General features: G+C 38.7%; 1 protein-coding gene across 3 annotated transcripts; it reads right to left on the minus strand.

The window, feature by feature from the left end:
* Nucleotides 1-649: 649 nt before the first annotated feature.
* On the minus strand, nucleotides 650-21,825 carry dpp8 (dipeptidyl-peptidase 8). Of its 3 annotated transcripts, none has more exons than XM_012958425.3 (21): nucleotides 21,685-21,825; nucleotides 19,607-19,876; nucleotides 15,835-15,947; nucleotides 15,385-15,558; nucleotides 13,549-13,717; nucleotides 12,583-12,693; nucleotides 12,348-12,476; nucleotides 12,172-12,233; nucleotides 11,338-11,438; nucleotides 10,671-10,848; nucleotides 9,904-10,063; nucleotides 9,016-9,095; nucleotides 7,743-7,895; nucleotides 7,155-7,290; nucleotides 6,173-6,318; nucleotides 4,923-5,069; nucleotides 4,345-4,497; nucleotides 3,824-3,966; nucleotides 3,401-3,512; nucleotides 2,690-2,808; nucleotides 650-1,548 (listed from the first exon to the last, which is right to left on the minus strand). In XM_012958425.3, the coding sequence occupies exons 1-21, from the start codon at nucleotides 21,689-21,691 to the stop codon at nucleotides 1,530-1,532; spliced, it is 2,682 nt and encodes an 893-aa protein (XP_012813879.2). In that variant the 5' UTR covers nucleotides 21,692-21,825; the 3' UTR covers nucleotides 650-1,529.
* Nucleotides 21,826-22,355: the final 530 nt, after the last annotated feature.

Consider the following 22,355-nt stretch of genomic DNA (forward strand, 5'->3'; position numbering starts at 1 on the left):
ACCAGTGTGGCAGGTATTGAAAGATTTCAAAGAGGCTGTTCACTGATTAACTTTTTGTGTGTGGGGTTTACATGTCCTTTAAAAGTCAGACACTCTGTCCCGGCTGTCCCTCAGAACCATAAAAAGATTAGGGCTCTGAATAATCCAAAAGTCTGTCATTAGCCAATTTTTGAAGGCTGAGAAATTATATCAGGCAATTGCAGTGCTCTCCTGATGAGTTTGCATAGGCTTCCCATACAGACTTATTGGCCAAGGGACAAAAGAACTGAAACTAAAATTACAAGATTTATCATAAAGAAAAAAGGAGCATTGAAGATATAAAATAAAGAGAAAACCAGAGACTATATCCACAATCCTTCCAGGACATTAGTTTGAAAAGGTATCCATTAGATTCATTATCTGTCCTGTATGCAATGCGGACAATCCCAGCTTTACAATCTGAGTGGCGACCAAGCCACCTGTTGTGCATGGAGCTGTACGTGGAAGTACAACCTGTCCTAAATTCCATCAATGATATCCTCTGTTACAGTGCCAGCATCTTTAGGAACTGTATAGTACTGCTGTGCTACCCATTTGTTATACCTGAGAATTCATATTAAACAATTAAAACGGTTAAAGAACGACAAATAAAGATCACAGAGGCATCAGAGACAGGATAAAATTGTTTTTTCTATTTTTTTTTAAAGACTAAAGCATCTCTATTTTCAAACAGCGCAGAATATGGCACCTTTAAATTGTCAGTGTGAAAAACAGTGGCAAGATGTATAGATTAACATTGGATGACTAAAATAAAAATCTGGAAAATGAGGACAGGTTCTTTTTAAAACAATTGATGGCTTTGACATATATCCCCAATCAACAAATGGTGAAATTGTAAAGAACATAAGTCCCAAACGGTGGGCAAAATGATCCATGAATATTGCCCTGCGTGTCAAACCACTGACTAAAGCAGGAATGGCATAAGGCAGAAACAAATTCACAAATATTCTTTTAACTACAGGTGTTTGCCGACAACGTATGAACAATGTCCGAAATAATTTAAGTGTACACCAGTCAGCAGCTCAATTCAGAAATTGCTTGTTTGAATTCATTGCGTGCTACCAAGGACTTGATTCTGTCATTAGAGGTCACGTGGAAAGACAGAGCCATCACTTTTGAGGTCCACAATATGGGGTGAGATGTTCTGCATTTCTCACCAAGACAGACAGATGCTTGAATACAGCAGCAGTAATAAGACCCTATGGAGGATGACTTCAGAGTTCAGGGTGGAAAGTACAGGATGATTTCACTGGATGCGAGTTGCTGCAATATCTGTATTTCATTTCTTCTGCACCAGGAAAGGCAGCAGCTTAGTTCCAGAATCATGATATGCATGTTTACAGATACCTGGAAGAGAGGCTGCAGAGCAGATTCAGTGGTCTAGATGTCCCTCCATTGCCAAAGAGGGTATTGCTGGTGGTGTTCCAATAGAAGATACCAGAAGGCCTACAATGAATCCTAACACTGCAGCCCCTCTGACAGATCTTAATTTAGAGTGAAAATTCATTCCTGCAAAGAAATTGATTTATATTAGATACAATGTTATATTACAGTGAAAATATAGTATGTGGTCTAACAAGTGCCTGAACACCTTTGTTCACCAAAAGTGTAAAAACAAAAACAAAAATACAGCACCCTGCAAAGTCCTTTTGCTTGTGACAACCTAGAAAGTTACTTGTACTTCCCCAGGCTATATTATGGATTGCCCCAAACCCAATAGACCTGTAGTGAGGTTTTATATTCACTGATAAATTAAACTGCAACCAAACTGATAAAATGTTCAAGTAATGAATGCAGCACCTTTTGCTTTTTAAAGTGCTTTGAGATACAGAGGGGCTTGCGCAGCCACCTCTAAGGTGGAACCCTGGTACTGTTCTCTGCACAGAGACAGAGAGTTTAGATTTTGCAGGGAGGTGTAGGGGACAGCAGACACTGTGATTGGTGCTTAAGGTTCAGTTTACTAGAAACCATGGCTAACCATGTGTCTCTCATTCCCCATGGTATCACATGATAGCCTCTGGTAAAGCTTGAGGATGACCAGTGGTAGAAAGGAGAACTATGCATCCACACAAGCAGAGGTTCATGCAGGGATTTCCTATATTTCAAAATATCTATAGCAAGAGCAGAGGAGGGGGCATCTGAAAGGCAGATATGCACATTTAAATGCTGCAGCTGGATTACCCACATAACATGTTCAGCTTAATAATCACTAGAGGGAGGAACAATAAGGTTGTGTGTGGGGCACTTTACTTGACGAGTGTTCAGTTTATGGTATTCTGAACCATGCCATAAATAGCTTGGGCACACTGTAATTTCTTTACAGACCTCTGGACAGCTCTATGAACAGAACTACACTCAGCCTTAAACATTTAGTTTTAAACCAAACAACATTTCCGAGTAGCACTAAAGAAGTTACACTTTTCAAACAAGTGAAATCATATCTTGGGTAGAAATGTCCCCAAAAATACCATTCAAAGTTAGAGAAAATGTGGAAAAGTCATTGTAAAAACCAGTAAGTGCACCCCATGGATCCATCTCCTCTTAAGACCTGCACCTTACAAAGCCTGTAATGGCCCTGTTCTGTCAGCAGCTATAATGCTGCCCTACCTTCCCCTCCCACTTCCCTTAACACCATTAACCCTTTGCTCACAAAGATTTGGTGACTGCTATATGAGAGCCCAGATTTTCCTGCAGATAATACAGGAGGTGGAGTTCATAATGCTCTCCTGATTCAGGTACACGGATACTGTGACGCTCTTGTGGGTATATCTACAAGAAAACATAATACTGAGTTACATTTATGAGAAAAAAAAATCTTTACATTTAAATCCATTTATTTCTAGTCCAGTGTTCCCACACACACTATTGTTTTTCTTCTGCTTCTAATTTGGTAAAGTATATAATTCCATACATAAACATTTACTCACTGGGGCCCATTTACTAACACTGTGCAAATTTGCAGTAATCCACAACAACCAATTAGGGGCCATATATCTATTTCAGAATAAATAATGAAAGAAATCTACAATTAGCTGCTTCAGAAAGTGCAGCCTAGGTAAGCTGCAAGTAGCCTTGGAAAGGTTACAGATACATCCAGCAACTGATGGTGCCCAGGATCCATATGATATATGAATGCCATAAAAAGAGCACTATTCACATGATTATTATTTTAAATGCTTATGCAGGGGAGATACAATTAGCAGAATTGAAAACATAATGTGTATAAATAGCACAGGTCTAATATACGGCTGTATGTGCTCTCCAAACTTTTATCTATATCAACAGATTACATTTCTTTATAAAGCATTATACATTTGAGCCAAATTCGTATATGTTACAGAAGGTTTCACAAAGAACTTACCTGAAGATCATATGGTTTTCCACTACGTACTAAGAAGCTGAGAAGGATACTTGTGTGTGCAAAGTGAACATTCTCATCTAGAAAGCCATGTAAAAGCAGCAGACGGTTGGGCCTGTAAAACAGATGAAAGGTGAAAATGTTTTGGTATTTACAGTACAGCTTCCTAGATCAACAACCCTTACACTATAAAGTAAAGTAAAGGACTGAATGGATTGCAAAGTGACTGGAATTGACAAAGTTATCCTTTATTAAGCTGGCTTAAATAATTAAGACCATTAAAATGTTGTAATTAAATTTGTAAGCTGCTTAGATTTTTACACAACCTGGTACTACTAGGATACTTTGTTGTTGCTTGTTTTTAACAGAACCATACAAACAGCCACACAGATAGGCAAGAGGGTGGCTCTGAGTTCTAACACTTACTCTGATGGAAACTTCTCAGCCTGCATCGCCACTGAGCCCAGATAGTAGCCATGCTCATTCTGGTCTGGATGACCCATGTACCTCTCTGTGTATCCTGTGTCATAGAAAATCCAGAGGGTAACAGGAGCTCCTGCAATAGCCACCTGTATTTAGGAACAGAGTGAAAACAATAAGAAGCCAGTCAAGGTGGAAAAAGAGAAAAACAGTTTTGGTCAGTAAAGAAAGGGTTCAGTAGCAATAGCACAAGTAAGGCTTCTGGCACACAAGGAACATTTCATTTCTTATGCCCAAAAAATTCAGTAGGCATAAAATAAATACATAGCATTGAAATGCGGAGTTCAATAAGAAACACATGAAAGGTCTAGAAATTTAACTATCAGCAGATTTTTGCCTGACGTTGTGCACAAGAACTACTGGCAAGAATTAGATAACTGTAATACTAGTAAATCAGGAGAGACTAACAATATGTCAGATAACGTATGGCAGGGGGGTGCACTGGAAAATTCACTTCATGTACTTACCCTAAATATATCAGGTCTTTGTATTAGGGCCATGAGAGATAAATACCCTCCATATGACCATCCATGCACACCAACTCGATCCAAATCTATAAAGCTGTGTTTGGCAGCAAGATACTGCAAACCCTCCACTTGATCATCGATCTCCACCTGACCCTAAAAGAAAAGAAGGAAAGTTAGTCAAGTAAAGTGACAAAGGAATACAAGACAGAGAAGGACATATAAATAGCCCAGATCACCTCAGCTTTCATAACAGGGTAAAGCTCAGTTGTGGTGGTGAGCCTTAATCAACAGACAGTTTTTTTTTATCCCTAATAAGATATTAAAGGACAACTACAGCTTAACAAAGAAGTAGGGTAGACATGCAACAGATTTTGTTTTAGGCTTCTGTACCAGCCCAAGGCAACCACAGCCCTTTAGCAGTGAAGATTTGTGCCTCTAAATATGCTTCCCACGCTAGATCCCCATGTTTTTTTCTGCCGATTCACTGTACATTAACTAAAATAACTAAACAAATGAAGCCACAGAACACAGAAACAGACTAAGGAACTTCCCTCTATCCTTTATTTTCTCATTCTCACCATCTTGTATTTGAAGGCTCCTTCGAACTTTAGCCCACGATGACAAGAACCCCGGTTATCGATGACCACCACCACATAACCCAATGATGCCAAAGTGTTAAGTCGGAAATATTTCACTCCCTTAAATCGATTGTTAACCAGTTGCACCTATAAGATGATAAAATATGACAATTTATGCACTGGCTTATAAAAGCCAAAAAAATGTTTAAACCAATTCTTAGGGTTGTGGCAGACGGGGAGACTAGTCGCGGGCGACTAGTCTCCCCGAAATACCATCCCACCAGCGAGTATGTAAATCGCCGGTGGGATGGCATACGCGGCGCCGTGATTTCCCCGAAACCGCAGAAGTTGTCTTGAGAGGAAACTTCTGCAATTTCGGGGAAACCGCTGCGCTGCGTATGCCATCCCACTGGCGATTTACAATTTCACTGGTGGGATGGCATTTCGGGGAGATTAGTCGCCCACAACAAGGGAGATTTGTCATGGGCGACTAATCTCCCCGTGTGCCACAGCCCTTAGGGAGAAATTAATTTCACAAACAGAGGTGCAGTTATGCAACTATTATCATATTTAGGATATAACAATGGTAACTGTGTGGAAAATCAGTTATTTAATTAGTTGGATTAACCATTGGTAATCAACCAAAGCTAAACACTCTGCATTCCCCTCTGTTAACTGCTCAGTGGAGAAATCACCCATGTTGCACATTAAAGCTAAAAAAAAAAAAAGTGTATAATTATAATGTTATTGGAGTAGACTGATAAGTGCTAGCAGCAGGTAGGGTAAGGGTAAGTCTTGTTTTCTCTTTGGGCTAAATGCTCTTTCATGAATTAACAGGTATTAAAAGTTGTTTAGAGGAAAATCTTTAACTAGGGAAAGATTCTTTGGCAGTAAGCCTTAGGTTCACCTTTAAATTTTTCCCCTCAGAATAAGCAGAAATATCGGCCTTCGTTTGAGTGATTTAAAACAGAGCTTATGGGCAAATCAAATAGTAGAAGATTGTGTTATGTACTAAGGTAGGATCACAGCTGGTGTTTTTAAAAGCCTTCTGACAACTGCAGATATTGAAAAAGACAATTTAAAAGTTTAACGGTTTCATTTTTCCATTGTGTTCTAACAGTTCCCTTCTAAGAATTTTTACAAGGTAAAGTATGGCAAAGATTATATTTTTTTTCTTAGAGTATCTTTATCCTGTCACTGTAAGGAACTTACTCATTCAAACTTATCTGCTTATTTTAAGCATGTCTCACCTGTGGGCCCCCATAAATGAATAGTACAGTTGGGTACTTCTTCCCTGGTTGTAGTTGATGAGGTCGGTACATCATCCCATACAAGGTAAACCCTGTCCGACTAGGAAAGGAGAATATTTCTGGGGCAATGTATCCAGGTAGTGTTCCTATGAAATAAAGCATTTGTAGTTAAATATGTAAATACATCCATTTTAAACAAAAGATGCTTAATGCTTTTGTTTTAACCTTTGATCTTGCCACAGCATTTTTCTGTCAGATAAAAGGTGGTCCAGTACAGACCAAAGATAAAACAGAAAAAAAATAATAATCAAAAGCACTAACAGACAGTACCATAATAGACAGGTAAAAGTTTACAACTGTCAAATAAATGTGTTCTATTACATTTTTAAGTGGTTATAAAGCCAACTGCAAAGCTGTCCCACTGTGCCCCTTAGTTATCTGTAGAAGTTGCCAAAATAAAGTTCACCAATGGGCATTCTACTGCCCAAAATCTTCATTATAAATGCAAAAGAATTCACCATTGACAATGCCGATTCCCAGCACTATGTCAGCCATCTTGCTATTATATCATCTTACATAGAGACAAATATGTCTTTTTTTTTTTATTAAACTGTAATCAATCATGAAAAAAGGACTTGTTAAGTGCTGGGAAACTGTGCTTATTGCTTTCAACTTCAATTGCAGTAACAAAGAACACCGAGCCATATTTACAAAGTTCAGCTGGGATTCTCACTGGAAGATTTTTCAATAAGTTTTCAATAAGTTTTATTGTGCAATATTGCTTTAAGCAAACGATCCTGATGTTGCTGGACTACAGCTCCAGCATGCCTAAAACTTCATTATATGTGTCATTATTCTGAGATTTGTAGTCCAGCAACAACTAAATAAAGTTTGGTTGAGCAGAGCAGTGCAGGGTTTACAACCACTTTAACATAATAATGGGTCCCTGCTTGAATGATCCGTTCCAGCTGTACTTACTAACCTGGTGATTCGAGAAGGGTTGCCCAGAATTCCTTGTCCTTCTGTGTGGGATCTGAACCAGACCCTGTCAAATGGAATAGATGCACAGAGTGTGGGAGAGTCTGGCTGCTGTATCTGCTGATGAACATGTCGCAGTGCTGTAAAAATAAATAACTGACTAAGTGGTTTAATTACAAGCCCTGTGTTTGGTGCGAGTGCTTAAGGAGCAGAGCTATTATTCTGTACAGTGAACAGTATCCTAGCCACAGGCCAATGATCCTCTATTTGACACGTATGGGCAAAATTATTATAATATTATGTCATGCAGAGGGGTCCAGAAAAATCCCAAGTATACCAATGGCCATAAAAATGTTACAGAGCACCATGTATGGCCCACAGGCCATATGGACAGCCCTGGACTTAAGAAAACCAACATTTCCATAGAAGAGACTTGTTTAACTTAAGGGCTGAAGGAATAATGCATTTTGCAATGTGTGTGACCATCCACCTGGTCTTCTGATTTGAAGGTGCCATACAAAACCATTTACTCTACCCATACTCAAAATAAATGGTAACAGCGCTGGAGGTCAGTTTTATAACGGAGGTTTACCTGACTAACACAGCAAGCATGAGAGAACCCTAGATCTGTCAGTCTTGTCACTTCTCCAGGTGTCTCATAATTTGCAACATATAAATGGTGCTCTAGTGGAGTGTCCTTTGTGCCTTCAAAATACACCAGCTTGTTGACCTCATCCACTCGTATCTGTAGTGAACAAAGGAAAGGCCTGTAAATAAGTGATATTATTCTTCTATTGAGTGCAGTAAACTGCAACCCTATTTAAGTTCACAGATGACACAATGAAAACTATAAACTACTGATTGAATTTTTTTTTACCAAGCTCTTTTTACTTGTATATAAAAATGTACTTATATATGGCTTTTCACTTATATTTTGCCCTTCCAAATGAAAATGATATATATATATATATATATATATATATATATATTTTGATAAAGGTTTTAGATGCAGATGGAAACGTTGGCCTGATCTGTAATGTATTAAATATTTAAATATTTAATAAAAGTTATATTTTAAATGATTCCCAGATGGGCGAACCTATACACTATACACGAGCCGCTAAGCCACACGCCTCTATACGCCAGGTATATCTAGGTCAGTCTTTGTCTTTTTCTGGTTCTTTTATTTTTGCGTATATCCTCCTGGTCTTTGCCTGACTTTACACCTTCCCTTCACTATGGATTTGTTCGGGTGATCTGGGTCTTGTTACAATGCCCCCCACGTCTACAACTTGACACTAGTGACAGCGCTAGTATCCCTTTGTTTCTTCTTTGCTATTTATTTGTTATCTTTCATTTTTTATTTTTACGCTTTTTTACATTTTTCATTTTGTTACATTTGTTTGTCTTTTGTTACATACTTTAGTTTGGTACTATGTGTTTCTAGTTTATTTCGTTACATAAAAATAACTAGTAGAGAGAATAAGCTATCCTGCATTTACGTGGGATTTGTATATATGGGGGGTGGTTACGTCACTTATCCTGCTTTCCCACCAAACACTGTATATATGGGCTTTCACATTCTGGTTTTGTAACTTTGAGAAAGGCTGGTGATACAGCATAAATGTCAGTCCCTCTTTTTAATAAATATTTTTTTATTTAAGTCCTGCGTGAGCAGTTCCCTTGTTTAAGGTTGTAATTCTCATTAATAATTGGGAATTATCAATGTGATGCAGTGTTTGTCTGCTCAAAACTTTTTAAACACATTCTGCCAGATACATATCTACTTTCATAAATGTGTTAATTCTTTTACACTTTAGTAATTGAAAAAACTAATGGAATATTTTGTAAAACTGCCAACTTACAGTTGATCCATGCCGTCCAAGAACCTCCCATTCTCCGCTTGTAACAGCTACCTCTTCCTTTATGTGGCACCGGAAATCAGCTAATAGTGAAATCACATTTATTAACATATCTGTAATTGGTACCTGCCCAAAAACACCAAAAAGGTGTTTACTCATAATAAAGGTGCCCAGCAAACACCAGAAAATTGACGCTGTAATAGAATGTGCAGGTTTTAGGCACACTCACAACAAACAAAGGACCCATTATCCAGAAACCCATTATCCAGAAAGTTACGAATTAAGGGAAGGCCATCTCCCATAGACTCCATTTTAAACAAATGATTCTTATATTTAGAAATTATTTCCTTTTTCTCTGTAATAATAAAAAAGTAGCTTACATTTGATACTAAGATATAATTAATACTTATTGGATGAAAAACAATCTTATTGGGTATATTTAATTTTTAAATGATTTTTGGTAGACTTAAGGCATGGAGATCCAAATTACGGAACAATCCCTTATCAGGAAGACCCCGGGTCCTGAGAATTCTGGATAACATATCCCATATCTGGCTCCAACAACTTTATGACAAGTGGATTCAAAGCAATACCAGTAATTTTTTTATTGCTTGCTAACTGTGGCACTGGTGCTCCACATAGTACTATACTACTAGCCAGACTACAGGAGAAACATACTGACCAGTACCAGTAAGAATTGGTCTAGCTGATCTATTTAGTACTAAAGCTGCATGATTAAAACATGATTAATCCAGGTTACTGGCACAATGGGTTTAGTTCATTTTGACAGATGAAATATTTTAGTATTACATCACTTTATCAAGACATGTTACAAACTCCTACTACACAGTGAATGTCATATATTCCATTGGACCAACTGAGAGGACTTACTGAGCCCAAGCAGATCAGCGCTCCCCTTACTGTTGCCACCTGTTCTCAACATGCTGGTTATTCGGTAAAGGTGGCGGAATCCTGTCTTGCACTCTGAGGCGAAGAGGAACTGGATTTCATCATCTCGGGTTTGGGGAAAAAAGTGTAGGATGTCATGTATCTGTTAAATAAGAAGGCAAAGAAAATAGTCAATGAATGGACAATGAGAGACATCTAAACTGCTTTATAAAATACATTTATTTAGTGCCTGCCTCCAAGACTAGGAGGCAAGCAACACCTTCCCTCAGAAGTGGAAAGAAAATGGTGACTGATGTTTGCAAGGAAAGCAAAGCTCTGATTTCTATGTTATAACATAGTGTTATCATACGTTTACACAGAGAATAAATCATGTGAATTGGAAAAGGCTCTTCCCATAAAACTTGGACCCCTTTAGAAAATTTCGAAAAAAGACTCAAATACTTAATTCTCTTTTAAACTAATGTTACATCCCTTAAGCAGAGATTTGATGTGACACAAACATAAGGGAAAGAGCACACAGTGTTTGGTCCGCGTCTCTCAGTTTGCGAGAAGCAAATCCACCTCCCTTACACAGCCCCATGTACCTGCACTGAAAAGTAGAGCTTCCACCTGAGAACAGGTACACAGAGCAAAGCAGAGGTCTGCCTGAAATATGTGAAAGCAGGCATTTTTGGGCTGATTTCCTAAAAAAAAATGCAGACAGCGAAGTGGACCAGATGTTTAGATCCTAAGCAGGGCTTTTGCCTTACATTTATCCAGATGTCTGTTGTCTCTTCGTATATCACAAGAGGTGTCACAGAGTCAGACGGTGAATTTGAAATCCAGTGGCACTCTGGAGGGTCTTTGTGGGGACAGACAAACAATGCAGGAGGGATAAGGACAATCTGTAGTCGGGTCTGCAGTCGATCAAGCAGAATAGCCCAGGCACTGCAAAAGGAAAACAAATTTTTGAATCTCTGAAACGTATGTTTTGTGGGTGTTTTTGAATTATGAGACTTCTGGCTTTTTACAGACTGCTTGTTATTGGCGGGTAACTTACCTAAGCAACCACAAAACATGTGGTGAGGTATCAGTTATATTGTTGCTTTTATTTTGTATTGCTTTTTTTACTTTTTAGGGCAACTACTAGTTACTTTCACTCAAGTTCACCCCGATTTATAGGTTAAATTAACCTGTAGTAAGCAAATAATTTAAATTTGAAGAGCTACAGAAAACAATTCAAAAATCAAAAGTATAAACATGAAGAAACTTGCAAATCATCTTGGGATTCTGTAGTCTACACTATACTAAAAGTTAATCAAAGGGCAAACTACCCCTTGTAAATGTAAATAAAGATTAGAGATTCCAAAAGCTAACTCATATTTTCTTTTCCGTCCAATATAGTATACAAGGTACATCAAAAATGAAATCACTCACTATTTCCCATCAGGGGTCCATCCAGCTCTGGCTATGTACTCAGTCCCTCCAAACATTATCTCAAATGGTTGTCGAAGTTCCTTATCTAGCACATCTAGGATCTATGTAGGAAGAAAAGTAACTTCTAGGTGAGTAACATACAGTTTCCTTAAATACTTCTCCAGAGCCTAAAGGAACAGTAACACCAAAAATGAAAGTGTTTTAAATGCATTTAAATGTTATCCTGCTGTTACCCTGCACTGGTAAAAAAAAAAATGTTGTTCACGTCCAGAACATTAATACTGTTTATATAAATAGGCGGCTGTATAGCCATGGGCTGCAGCCATTTAAGAAGAATAGGGCAAAAAGGCTCATATTTACACTGCAGATAAACTGAATACAGTGGGCTTAGTTGTACACAGAAAGATATGCAGGGGTCAAATGCCAGTCATGGCAATCTACAGGACCACAGACTGAAAACCTTTTGATACTAAGTTGGACATTTGTTGCCAAGATAAAGTTTTAGTTTATTTGTAGGTGCTTGATGAACAGATACAAACTTACGATTTACATTTTCGCCAGTGGGATGGCATTTCGGGGAGATTAGTCGCCCGCGAACAGGGAGATTTGTCGCGGGCGACTAATCTCCCAGTGTGCCAGAGCCCTTAAGAGTAATAAACAGCAACCAGATATCCAGTACCCAACAAAAAAATTAGAGCATTAGAGGGAGAAAAATAATACAAAAATAATTGCAATACATTGGGCCCTGAGGATAGGCTTTAAGCAACAATAATTGAAGTGGTCTATGTTGTCATTCCACACTCTGTTACCAGAAAGGCATGTTTTAACACTCACCCTGCCCTCAGCATCTACAATGATCTCAGACAGCTTGAATGTCACTTTTGGGTTTGCAGTGCCTAAAGGAAGGAATAGTTAACCATTCCATTAGTGCAATGTTAAGTTCCCTCAAACAGTAAAAAAACAGTGAAAAAGGCCACTCAAAAACTCCATGGATTTAAAAATGTACTCACCTGCCTTTGGATAACGGAAGGAGTCTGTTCTGCGAGTCTCCAGCATAGGTGATGTGACATGGATGATTTCTACTTCTGATTCATCATTCTCCTCATAGAGGATGCGCAAGATCTGACCGCCTGATGCAGCTGCAAAATAAGTATGCATGAGGATAGCAGATGGCTTTTCTAATAAAGCATTGTGCTAAACCCACACCAATGAACAATCAAGGCTTTTTTCCAGCATAATTCTTACTTTTTTCATTATGTGGACACCACCAGTAACCAGTGTAGCGATCAAATTCCTCCTGAAGCACAAAAGTTGCAACACCAGCAGAATGGGCATCCTCCTCAACACCAGCCAAATCTGCAAACATATATTTATTTCTGTTATCTTAAAGGAGAGAGAAAGGTAAAAACTAAGAAAGCTTTATCAAAAAGGTCTATGTAAATACAGCCATAAGCACTCACAGAAACGCTGCTCTATGAAAAGAAACAAAGGATTTCTGGTCTCCTTTTTTGAAAACATGTTCTTAGGGTATCTGATTTCCTCTCAGAAAAAAATCCTTCATTCCCGGGGCCAGAGTCTGTGCAGTTCTGTCCGCTCTTACTTCCCCTCCCATAACAATTCATAAATCTCACTCCCCCAACCTGGGGGGGTGATCTAAGCTTGAGCTGACACAGGAAGTTACTTAAAATGGCAGCTACTACCTTAAACAAACAAAGAAAGCTTCTAAGGTTCTTTACTCAGGTATGGTAATGCTTTCTGCAGAATAAATATAATGTTCTAGGTGGCACTAATGCGGCAAATCTATTGGCAATAAAATGCCAAAATGACTTTCCTTCTCCTTTAAACAATTAACTTGCATTAACAGAGAAAACACTGTATAGGTACAAAGATAGAACACTTAATTCATAATGTGCAAAACATATAAGCACAAGCCCAATTTACCTGCATACCTGTAATGAATCCAGATTTTTAGCAAGCAAAATATATGACCAACTCAAACTAAGTGTCCATCAGTATATCTAAATAATAGTCAACATAAGCCACTGGGATCATCAGATACAATGTCAAATTTATATAAAGGCACCTAGTACAATTAAAGTAGATTCTAATAACTCGAAAATATGTATGGCCCACACAAAGCAAGGGTCAACATAATCATCCAAAAACACAAACAGGCCATCTATCTTGTTACTTGTGACCAGTATACCTCACCTTTGTGGACAAATGTCAACCTGCGCTCTTCACCAGTCTCCACGTTGCCAATCCAAAGGTCATTGCTGTGAACAAAGGCCATCCAACTGGGGTCTCCAGGACAAATGGTGGGATCCATGCGGATGTTTGGGCAACTGGTTTCCAATAACTGAGGCTGCAGTGGCTGTTTCTAAATAAGGTGAGTGTGACAGCATGAAATTTGGCTCAGTTTTTCAGTGAAAAAATATGCAGCAGAGAAAAATAAAAACAAAAAGATTCATCAGATCACCACAGATCTGACAGTTTGCTGTTCTGTAGTGCGTCGAGGCACAAGACAAGTTGGCCTTACACTGAAAGATCCACTTGTTTGGCAAGGTCGCCAAACAGGAGGATCTTTTCCCAATATGCCAGCCTTGAGGTGTGCAATATCAAATTGCTCCAATAGTTTGGAATGAGGCCAAACAATCAGATCACACTGACGGGATACAGGTTGTCAAATCACTCCTTTCTGACTGCCCAATTGACCACACAAGGTGGTGGCCTAAATGCTCCTTTGCTTTCTTTCTTTTTACTTTTGGGAACATAAAATATAAATTCAGTTGATGCAGAATGTTGGTATATACTATATCTTCGGTATAGACAATTTTGCTGCATCTAAACTTTTTCTACAATGATTTTAAAACATACAATTTTATAATACTGCTCATAAAGATACAACTAACCTAAGATTACTAGTAATATTATCAGTGACCAGATAATCCCCCTGTGATTGGCGCCCCCCCCCCCCCCAAAACTGGGGGGGGGGGAAGTTGTTGCGTCTTATACGACGAACTGCGTCTTCCTCTATGTGCGGCGGCTCTCTGCTACATCCTCGCTTTTATAAGGTTGCGCCCGTGCGTTCTGACGTCACACGCACAGGGCGCAACCTTATAAAAGCACAGAAACTGGGAGCCGCGGCACAGAGAGGAAGACATCACGGGAGCCGGAGGCCGCTGGGGGGAGGTTAGGGGGGAAAAATGGAAGGTGCTCGGGGGCCCTGGGGGAAGCTGAAGAATGCTGGGGGTTCCGTGGGGGAGCTGGAGGATGCTTGGAGGTCCTGGGGGAAGCTGAAGAATGCTGGGGGTTCTGTGGGGGAGCTGGAGGATGCTTGGAGGTCCTGGGGGAAGCTGAAGGATACTTGGGGGGGGGGCTCTGGGGGAAGCTGAAGGATACTTTGGGGGGCCCTGGGGGAAGCTGAAGGATACTTGGGGGGGGGCCTGGGGGAAGCCTCATTATGTGCGAGCCCAGAGACAATTAACTTTATACAGGTGATATAAAATATTTTACTACAGTATTTGGTTCAGAATCTTTTTTTTCTAGATTTTCCTCCTTTAAAATTGGGTGCGTCTTATATTCCGGAGCGTCTTATAGGGCGAAAAATACGGTAACTCCAATAAAAGAAACATTTTTAAAGATAATAATCATTCGTAGCCCAAAGTAAAAACAACACTGCATAGTATTCTTTACTGCCGACACGACTGGAGCAGTTTTCAGTTATGTTATATTTCCCCTTTAAGCAGATCAGTTAATAAAAAATGCATATAAACAGGGCCTTCAAAAGAGTAGCTGCACTAATTCAATTTGTCTCATTTACAATCTCAAGGCCAATACTGTGCATTATCTTGGGTGTACCTTTTTGAGCTATTAACAAAACATACTTGTGTAAGGCATGGTGTGCCTACACATGCAACCGATTGCATTTCACAATTCACTCACTATGTGCATCATGGCATTCATGTACAAAACAAAACTAATATTTCCATGCACATCATTTGCAAACCAACCTTTATATGTTATACCAATTTAACGATTACTTACAGTAAAACCACGGGAACCACCATCTCGAACAGTATAAATGGCACTTCCAGCCTGAAACAAGAAGGTTCCACTCTCTGCATGGTAGTCAAAGGCAGATATTCCCACAGTACCAATGCGCTTTCTCTCTCGTAGCAGCTCTTCCTCACGGGAATACATGCCATAATCTGGGGTGGCCTGGAATGGAAGTCCACTTTAAATTTATATTTATGTATAGAACCAAATGATAGATTCAGACAAATACAGAATCCCCCAGTAGCAAAACAGACAGGCTTCATTCCAAATATATAAACACCCATATTTTATGTATCCATTCCTCTCCTATAGAACTATTATTATGGTTGCTCTTAATATCTTTTTGATCATTTTTAATCCCCTCGGATAAACAACTGGTATGAAATTCAACACTGAGTAAACACTGCAACTTATATATGAATTCCCTGAGTAACCCACCTGGAAAGTGTCAAGAAGAGGTTTCCAAGACAGCATAAGAACAGCTCCCCTGTTGATGTTCTTTGGAATTTCTGAGTAGAAAAGGGTATTCTCCCGGTTTTCTCCAGACATTGCTGTAAGAAAAAACAATGTGGTGGATACTGTAAAACCACAAAAAACTTCTATACAGACAGAAAGTAACTGATCAGTGATGGAATTGTTTACTATTAAAATTATTCACACTATTTCAATCCGTTATTGCCGGTCATGTTGGTCAAATACATCTTTATTACAAAAAAAAAAAAAAACTATAACAGGATATTCTTTGTTGACCATTTTCTGACCTATTTCCTGCTGAAGTGTTTATTATGCTATGCATAAATTGGTCAGAATGGTAGTATACCCTTTGTATGAGAACAACACATTAGGGTGCATATACATTTATTCCATTGCTCTATATATAAAATTAATAATACATTTAAAGAGTTTAAAAAAAGCTTGTAACTGAGCCACGGGTCTAAATCAATTATTCGGTGCTTGGAGATTCATGTGCAGTATGTTCCCTTTAAAAGATACAAAAGAGAACCTTAATGGAATACTGTCATGGGAAAACGCATCAGTTAATAGAGCTTCTCCAGCAGAATCCTGCATTGACATCCATTTTTTAAAGACACAGATTTTTTTTTATGTATTTAATTTTGAAATTTCACATGGGGCTAGCTATATTCTTCATTTTCCAGGGTGCCACAGCCATGTGACCTGTGCTATTGCCATGTAGCAAACAAGGAATAACCCAATTGCCAGTAATACTAACTTTGTTGTTAGTTTGAGAAGCAAAAAAAATATTCTTTGACAGTAGTTACCCTTACAAGTCTTAAAAAAAATAAAGAAAAATATAGAGAAAACGAAATCAGAAAAATAAAGTGCATATTGGGTCACTGGACCCTATGAATACAGATTACACCCACATGGAAGAAAAAAAATAGCAGCCTCTGCTACTATAATAGGATTCCCAAGATTACGGAACTGAGGCAGACACCTGAGTAGGAGTAAAGTAGGCAGCTGGACCCAGGCTAGTTCTGGTTGTTAGGCAAACTTCAACAGCACAAAGTGAAAATGCAAAGCAATTCCAACACAGAGTTTTCCAAGTGTTTAGTGAAAGGTTCCAAATAAATAATAAATGGAGCTATAGCAAGGAGACAGAGGACCACAGCAGAAAATGAGGTCCAAATTCCATTGAAGACTGTAAGGAAGTGGGCAAATAAGACAAACCTTGACTTAGGAATTGTGATCTTTTAGAAACATTGGAGTTATGATAGAATTCTCAAATGTTAAAGGAGAAGGAAAGGTAAAAACTAAGTAAGCTTTATCAGAAAGGTCTATGTAAATACAGCTATAAGCACTCACAGAAAAGCTGCACTCTTCTATCAAAAGAAACACAGGATTTCTTGTCTTCCTTTGTATAAACAAGTTCTATGGTATCAGACTTCCTCTCTCAGAAAAATCCTTTTTTCAAGGTGCCCGAGTCTGTGCAGCTCTCTCCTTGCTCCCCCTCCCATAAGAATTCATAAAACTTACTCCCCCCTCCCATCAGAATGTGTGATCTGAGCTACCAATGGATAGAGCTGCAGCAGGAAGTTACAAAGCCCAAGCTCAAATGGAAGTTGCTATCTTAAACAAAAAGAGGGAACTTCTAGGGCTCTTTATTCAGGTATGGTTTCTTCAGCTTTCTGCAGGATAAATATAGCGTTCTAGCATAAACTGATGTGGTTAATCTATTGGCATTAAAATGCTAAAATGCTTTTCCCTCTCCTTTAAGCAAAGACCTGAGCCTAAGGGAAAGATGGCAGCAATCTGGTACGAATTTAAGATATGCTGCCAAAGGATAATGTTTACCTCTGACAAGGAAAAACGGAGAAGTCTGCCTTATGCATAAGGGGGTTATATGAAAACACTAAGGAAATGAAAAGAAAGACCTTTAATAAAGCAATTAATAAGATACACAAGGTGTTAATATAAAATATTGTGTTTGTTTTTCTAGCTATGAGCCTGCAGTCTTTCACAATGAACCACTCATACTAGAAGTACACTAAAGCTTTTAATGTGGCAGACATTTAAATTTGTTACTCTTTAGGTAGACTGTAACCTTTATACTTTCCAAATAGTGACCATATTATTAGTTGTTTCTCTATTTATAATGATCAATAACAACAACATTTTAAAAAATAATTGTAAGAAAGCGTGCAAAGCCAAGAGATTTAATATTTTTGGACTTTTTAGCAATAATAATAATAATAATAATAATAATAATAATAATAATAATAATAAGCCTTCAAGTACATGCTGTACCAAAGGGAAGCCAAAGAGCAGTAGGACATTGCCAAATCAGCCTCATGAGGAGACCACATGCTGTACAGTAAAAAAAAAAAGTCAATGAGACAAATGCTTTTATTGTCCTTAGTACATATTTGAACTTTTTCACTGAGTCCTCCCTAGGATAAAGCAAAGTAACATAGGACTAAATGTACCAACCAAAATGTTTTTCAACAAAACAAGAAAACGTGGATCAAGAGGAATATGAGTAAGTGGGAGGGAAGAAAATTCAAATGAAGGATTGAAAGCACTAGTGGCAGACTTACCTTGTAATAGACATGTAACCTACAAACTATCAAAAGCCAAAAAAAACCTTGAACATATGTCATATTGCCCCTAAAATGAAATTTCAAACCCTGTATTTGCTGGAATGTTTTAGCCTTTAACATTGCTTATCTAAATACCACTTTTCCGGTATTCTTGCACACACAGTGTGAAAACAGTTTAGTGTTCATGCTGTTACACAAAAAGGCCTAAGAAACAACCAGCTGAGCTTATATGAGTTTAGTATAGAGGTGCTTTATTCTGCAGAACAGCAGCAGGCAACTTAAGAATGCAAGTCAATCAGTAATAGGATTCCTTTCATTTTAATAACAGCTTTATATGCTCTATATACCTATATCAGCCACCCCTGAAATACTAACCTTTGATACGCTGCAGGCGCAATTAAACCAGGAAACAAGGATGGCATTTTAATTATTAGCACTTTAATCATCTAGTAACTGCGGGTAGCAACCTGATAGCATTTACAGGAATAATATATTTTATACTTCATTTTCCAGGGTGCCACAACCATGTGACCTGTGCTCTGATAAACTTCAGTCACACTTTACTGCTGCAATCTGCCATTTTTTTGGGGGGGACTGATAGGCTGCAAGTGACAAGACGATCACTGCCCTCAATTTTTATATATTTGTTTCAATTTTTATATATTATTTCTTGAATTATTTGAGAATTTTCAATATTTGTTTCACAACAAAAATATAAGTTTATAAACTCGTACTGTGGTGTCGCTGAATACTATTTTAAATACTATTTCATTTTAAGACAGTTTTCAAAAGTCAGAACTGATCTATACACAGTTCATTTGAAATCACTGCAGCACGCGATAGGGCAGCTGGAAAGAATTGTTTAGAATAATTTTAACTGAACTGAATAGTTACAAACGTCTCTATATTATATAGGGGAGCATATTTTTAGAATGATAGTTGTATTTTGAAAATCAATGAAACATTCTTGCACAAACTCTTACCTGGCATAGTATGTAATCTGGCAAAACTACAACACAAAATATAAAACACTGACACATATCCAGCACTGTAGGAGTCCAATTAACCGTAATTCATAACAAAAGGATAATCTGAATTAAGGTAGAACATTGTGATGTTAGCTGTACATCCTGCAAGAGACTCCTACATACCCAGGTAGTACATGCGATCAGAATGAGGACTCTCAGGATCATTCCTCTTAACAAATGTGAAGCTATGAGGTGCCTTTGCCATCATGTACCCATGGTACTTCCTAGTGTCTGCCAGCAGTTTGCGCATCTGGCTCCAGGAATGGCGCTCCACAAAGAAAGGCTCTGGTTTTGGGTCCCCCCCAGAGGACTCTGAGCTTCCATGGCTTCTTGCAGACTCAAATATTTCTACCCCAACTTGTTCAGTCTCCATTGCTGCCGCCATGTTGCATCCTGAAAATAGCAATTGAGGTTGGTCAGTTATTGTAAACAACTACAATATATATAAAATAAAATATAATACATATAAAATACATAATAAAAGTTAGATTGTGTGCAGCCAAAATGAAATAACACAGATGAAACGCCAGTTCAAAGAAGCAGACCAACTTGAGCAACTCCAGATCTATAACAGAAAGACTACAGAGAACTGCAGGAAATATAAATGCATTCCAGCTCGCCAGCTAAATGAATACAATTCTATTTGAGGTTCTAAACTAAATCTTACTTTATTTTTTTTTGTCTTTAAAAAAAAAGGCATCTGCATATGGACACCTAAGTAATTTAAATGTGCCATGAATTAGCCTTCAGTCTAAATCAGCAATTCTGGGTATTGACAGCTAGTTATTTTTTGCATTAATGACTTTAAAGGGGATATAAACTAAAAATTGATTTTAAAATTATTTAACCAGGTCCTTTCAGTCAAGCACTGTGCCATCATGTTTTGAAGCCAACAAGCTCTGTGCTGTGTCCCCATTTAAAGGAGACATATTGGATAAATGGGAAAAAAAGGTAATTTTGTAGGCAATTATGAATAATATCCGGTGCTGGTTTCACTTTGTGATAAAAATTAATCCTATCTGTAACAATGGCCCCTTTATTGGAGCTCCCTATAGATCCTATCACTTCTCTGTCCGAGTTTGAAATGAAGAGTGGGCGTGTCCTAATGGTCCCTGCCAGAAGCACAGTAGGAGGGGGAGAGCCAATCACAGCCCTGCACTCACACAAGCAAAGACAGGCTTTAGTTCCCTATCAGGTCAGCCTAGCTGCTGATTGGTTCCTATCCCACAGTGCAGGGTATGGAGGGCCACCGGCTCCCCAGCTCATCCAGAGAATTCAGCCAGCAGGAAGTGGAACAGATGGGCGGGGCTAGTGGGGTTTTTGTGGAATTTCTCAATAAATCAGTCAGAAACACAACTTTTTTAAGCACAATCCTTCAATATCTAGGAGTATAATTCCCTGGTACATTCATAATTTTTATAGGATATGTCTCCTTTAAGTTGGCATAAGGATCCCTTGGCTGCCCCTTAATACACTGTTCCTTTCTCCCCACTGAAGGCATCATATTGTTGTGCACTTTGTAGCTACATGATGTGGTGACCTTGCTTGAATAACCCAATACAACTTGGCTAAAAACATTTGTTGCAAGAATGCTGCATTTAGAAACAAACTGCTACAGGAGGCAACTCTCTGCCCTTTTCTCTGCACTGCCCATTCTGACTGTCACAAAGCAGAAGCCAGCTGATCAGCAGACCTGTGTAGAAGCTACAATGTGCAGTCACAAACAATACTGATTTCAGTTGCAATTCCACTTACAAATAACTTTAAAATCAATGTAAAATGTTGAATTTGTGCATATTGGGAAGTTTGCTTAGAATCAGTTTTACTTTCATTGCGAAAAATATTACTTTTAGGTGTACATCCCCTTTAAACGAATCTATTGCATAACAGCGCCCAGTTAGAGCAGAGCATTCTGAGGAAATACTGCTACTTGGAAGGAACTACCCTAAATGGGGACAGAAAAGGCTGCAGCAATAAGAGAGCAAAACAACAGTAATTCCCCTGCCAACTGGGCTACTTGCACCAATGCACACTTCGGCTTCTAATAGCCAGATCCGTGGAAGCCTGTCACCACCCAAGAAGCAACACTATCTGAGGGTCCCCAATCCTGCCAAGTAAAGTAGGCCAGCCTTCTGAGGTACCCTCAGTCTAGTCATGGCTTCCGCTCTGCGGCCGTCTCTACCCTGGCATCACGTACTCACCTATCATGAGAAAGCGAGGAAATAAAGGCGGCTCAGCCCGGCTTCTGCTCTCTATCCCCGGTTATGACTTGGCTGCTCTCAGCCTCTGCGCTACTCCCGCTCACACATCCGCTTCCTGGTAGAACATGGCTATATGAGGCGCATAAAACAGGCGACCTCTACTGGAGGGAGGATAGAGCTGCAGCTCTACTTTTATCCGCTGGGGGTTTAGCTCTGCATGTAGTGTAATTACTTTAATGTATTGTAGACATTTAAAATTCTCACTTAAAATCTGAAGAATCGGACCTTCTTCTAACAAAAGCGATTATTCTATTGTATTAATTGCAAATGAATTGCAAAAATGTAATTGTAAGAACCTAAATGTATTTAAATTTTAAATACATTTAGGTTCTTACAATTACATTTTAGTATTCGTGGTTGTTTAGATGATCTACTAGAATTAAACTTGACCTGAGCGTGAAGATCTCCATTGCTTGCCATAATGCAGCTCTATAATGCAGGACTCATATGGTGGTGGTATGATCACATGACCAGAATGGGCAAACCTGGGCATAAAAAGCTTGGCAGGGGCCTGTCTGGGGTAATGTTACGTGTTGGCCCTCCATTGTAGCTAATATGGATAACAAGACATATCTCAGTATCTACTTGTCTATGTCTTTCGGGGCCTGAAT

The sequence above is a fragment of the Xenopus tropicalis genome, chromosome 3 (genome assembly GCF_000004195.4).
Source record: "Xenopus tropicalis strain Nigerian chromosome 3, UCB_Xtro_10.0, whole genome shotgun sequence".
NCBI lineage: Eukaryota > Metazoa > Chordata > Amphibia > Anura > Pipidae > Xenopus > Xenopus tropicalis.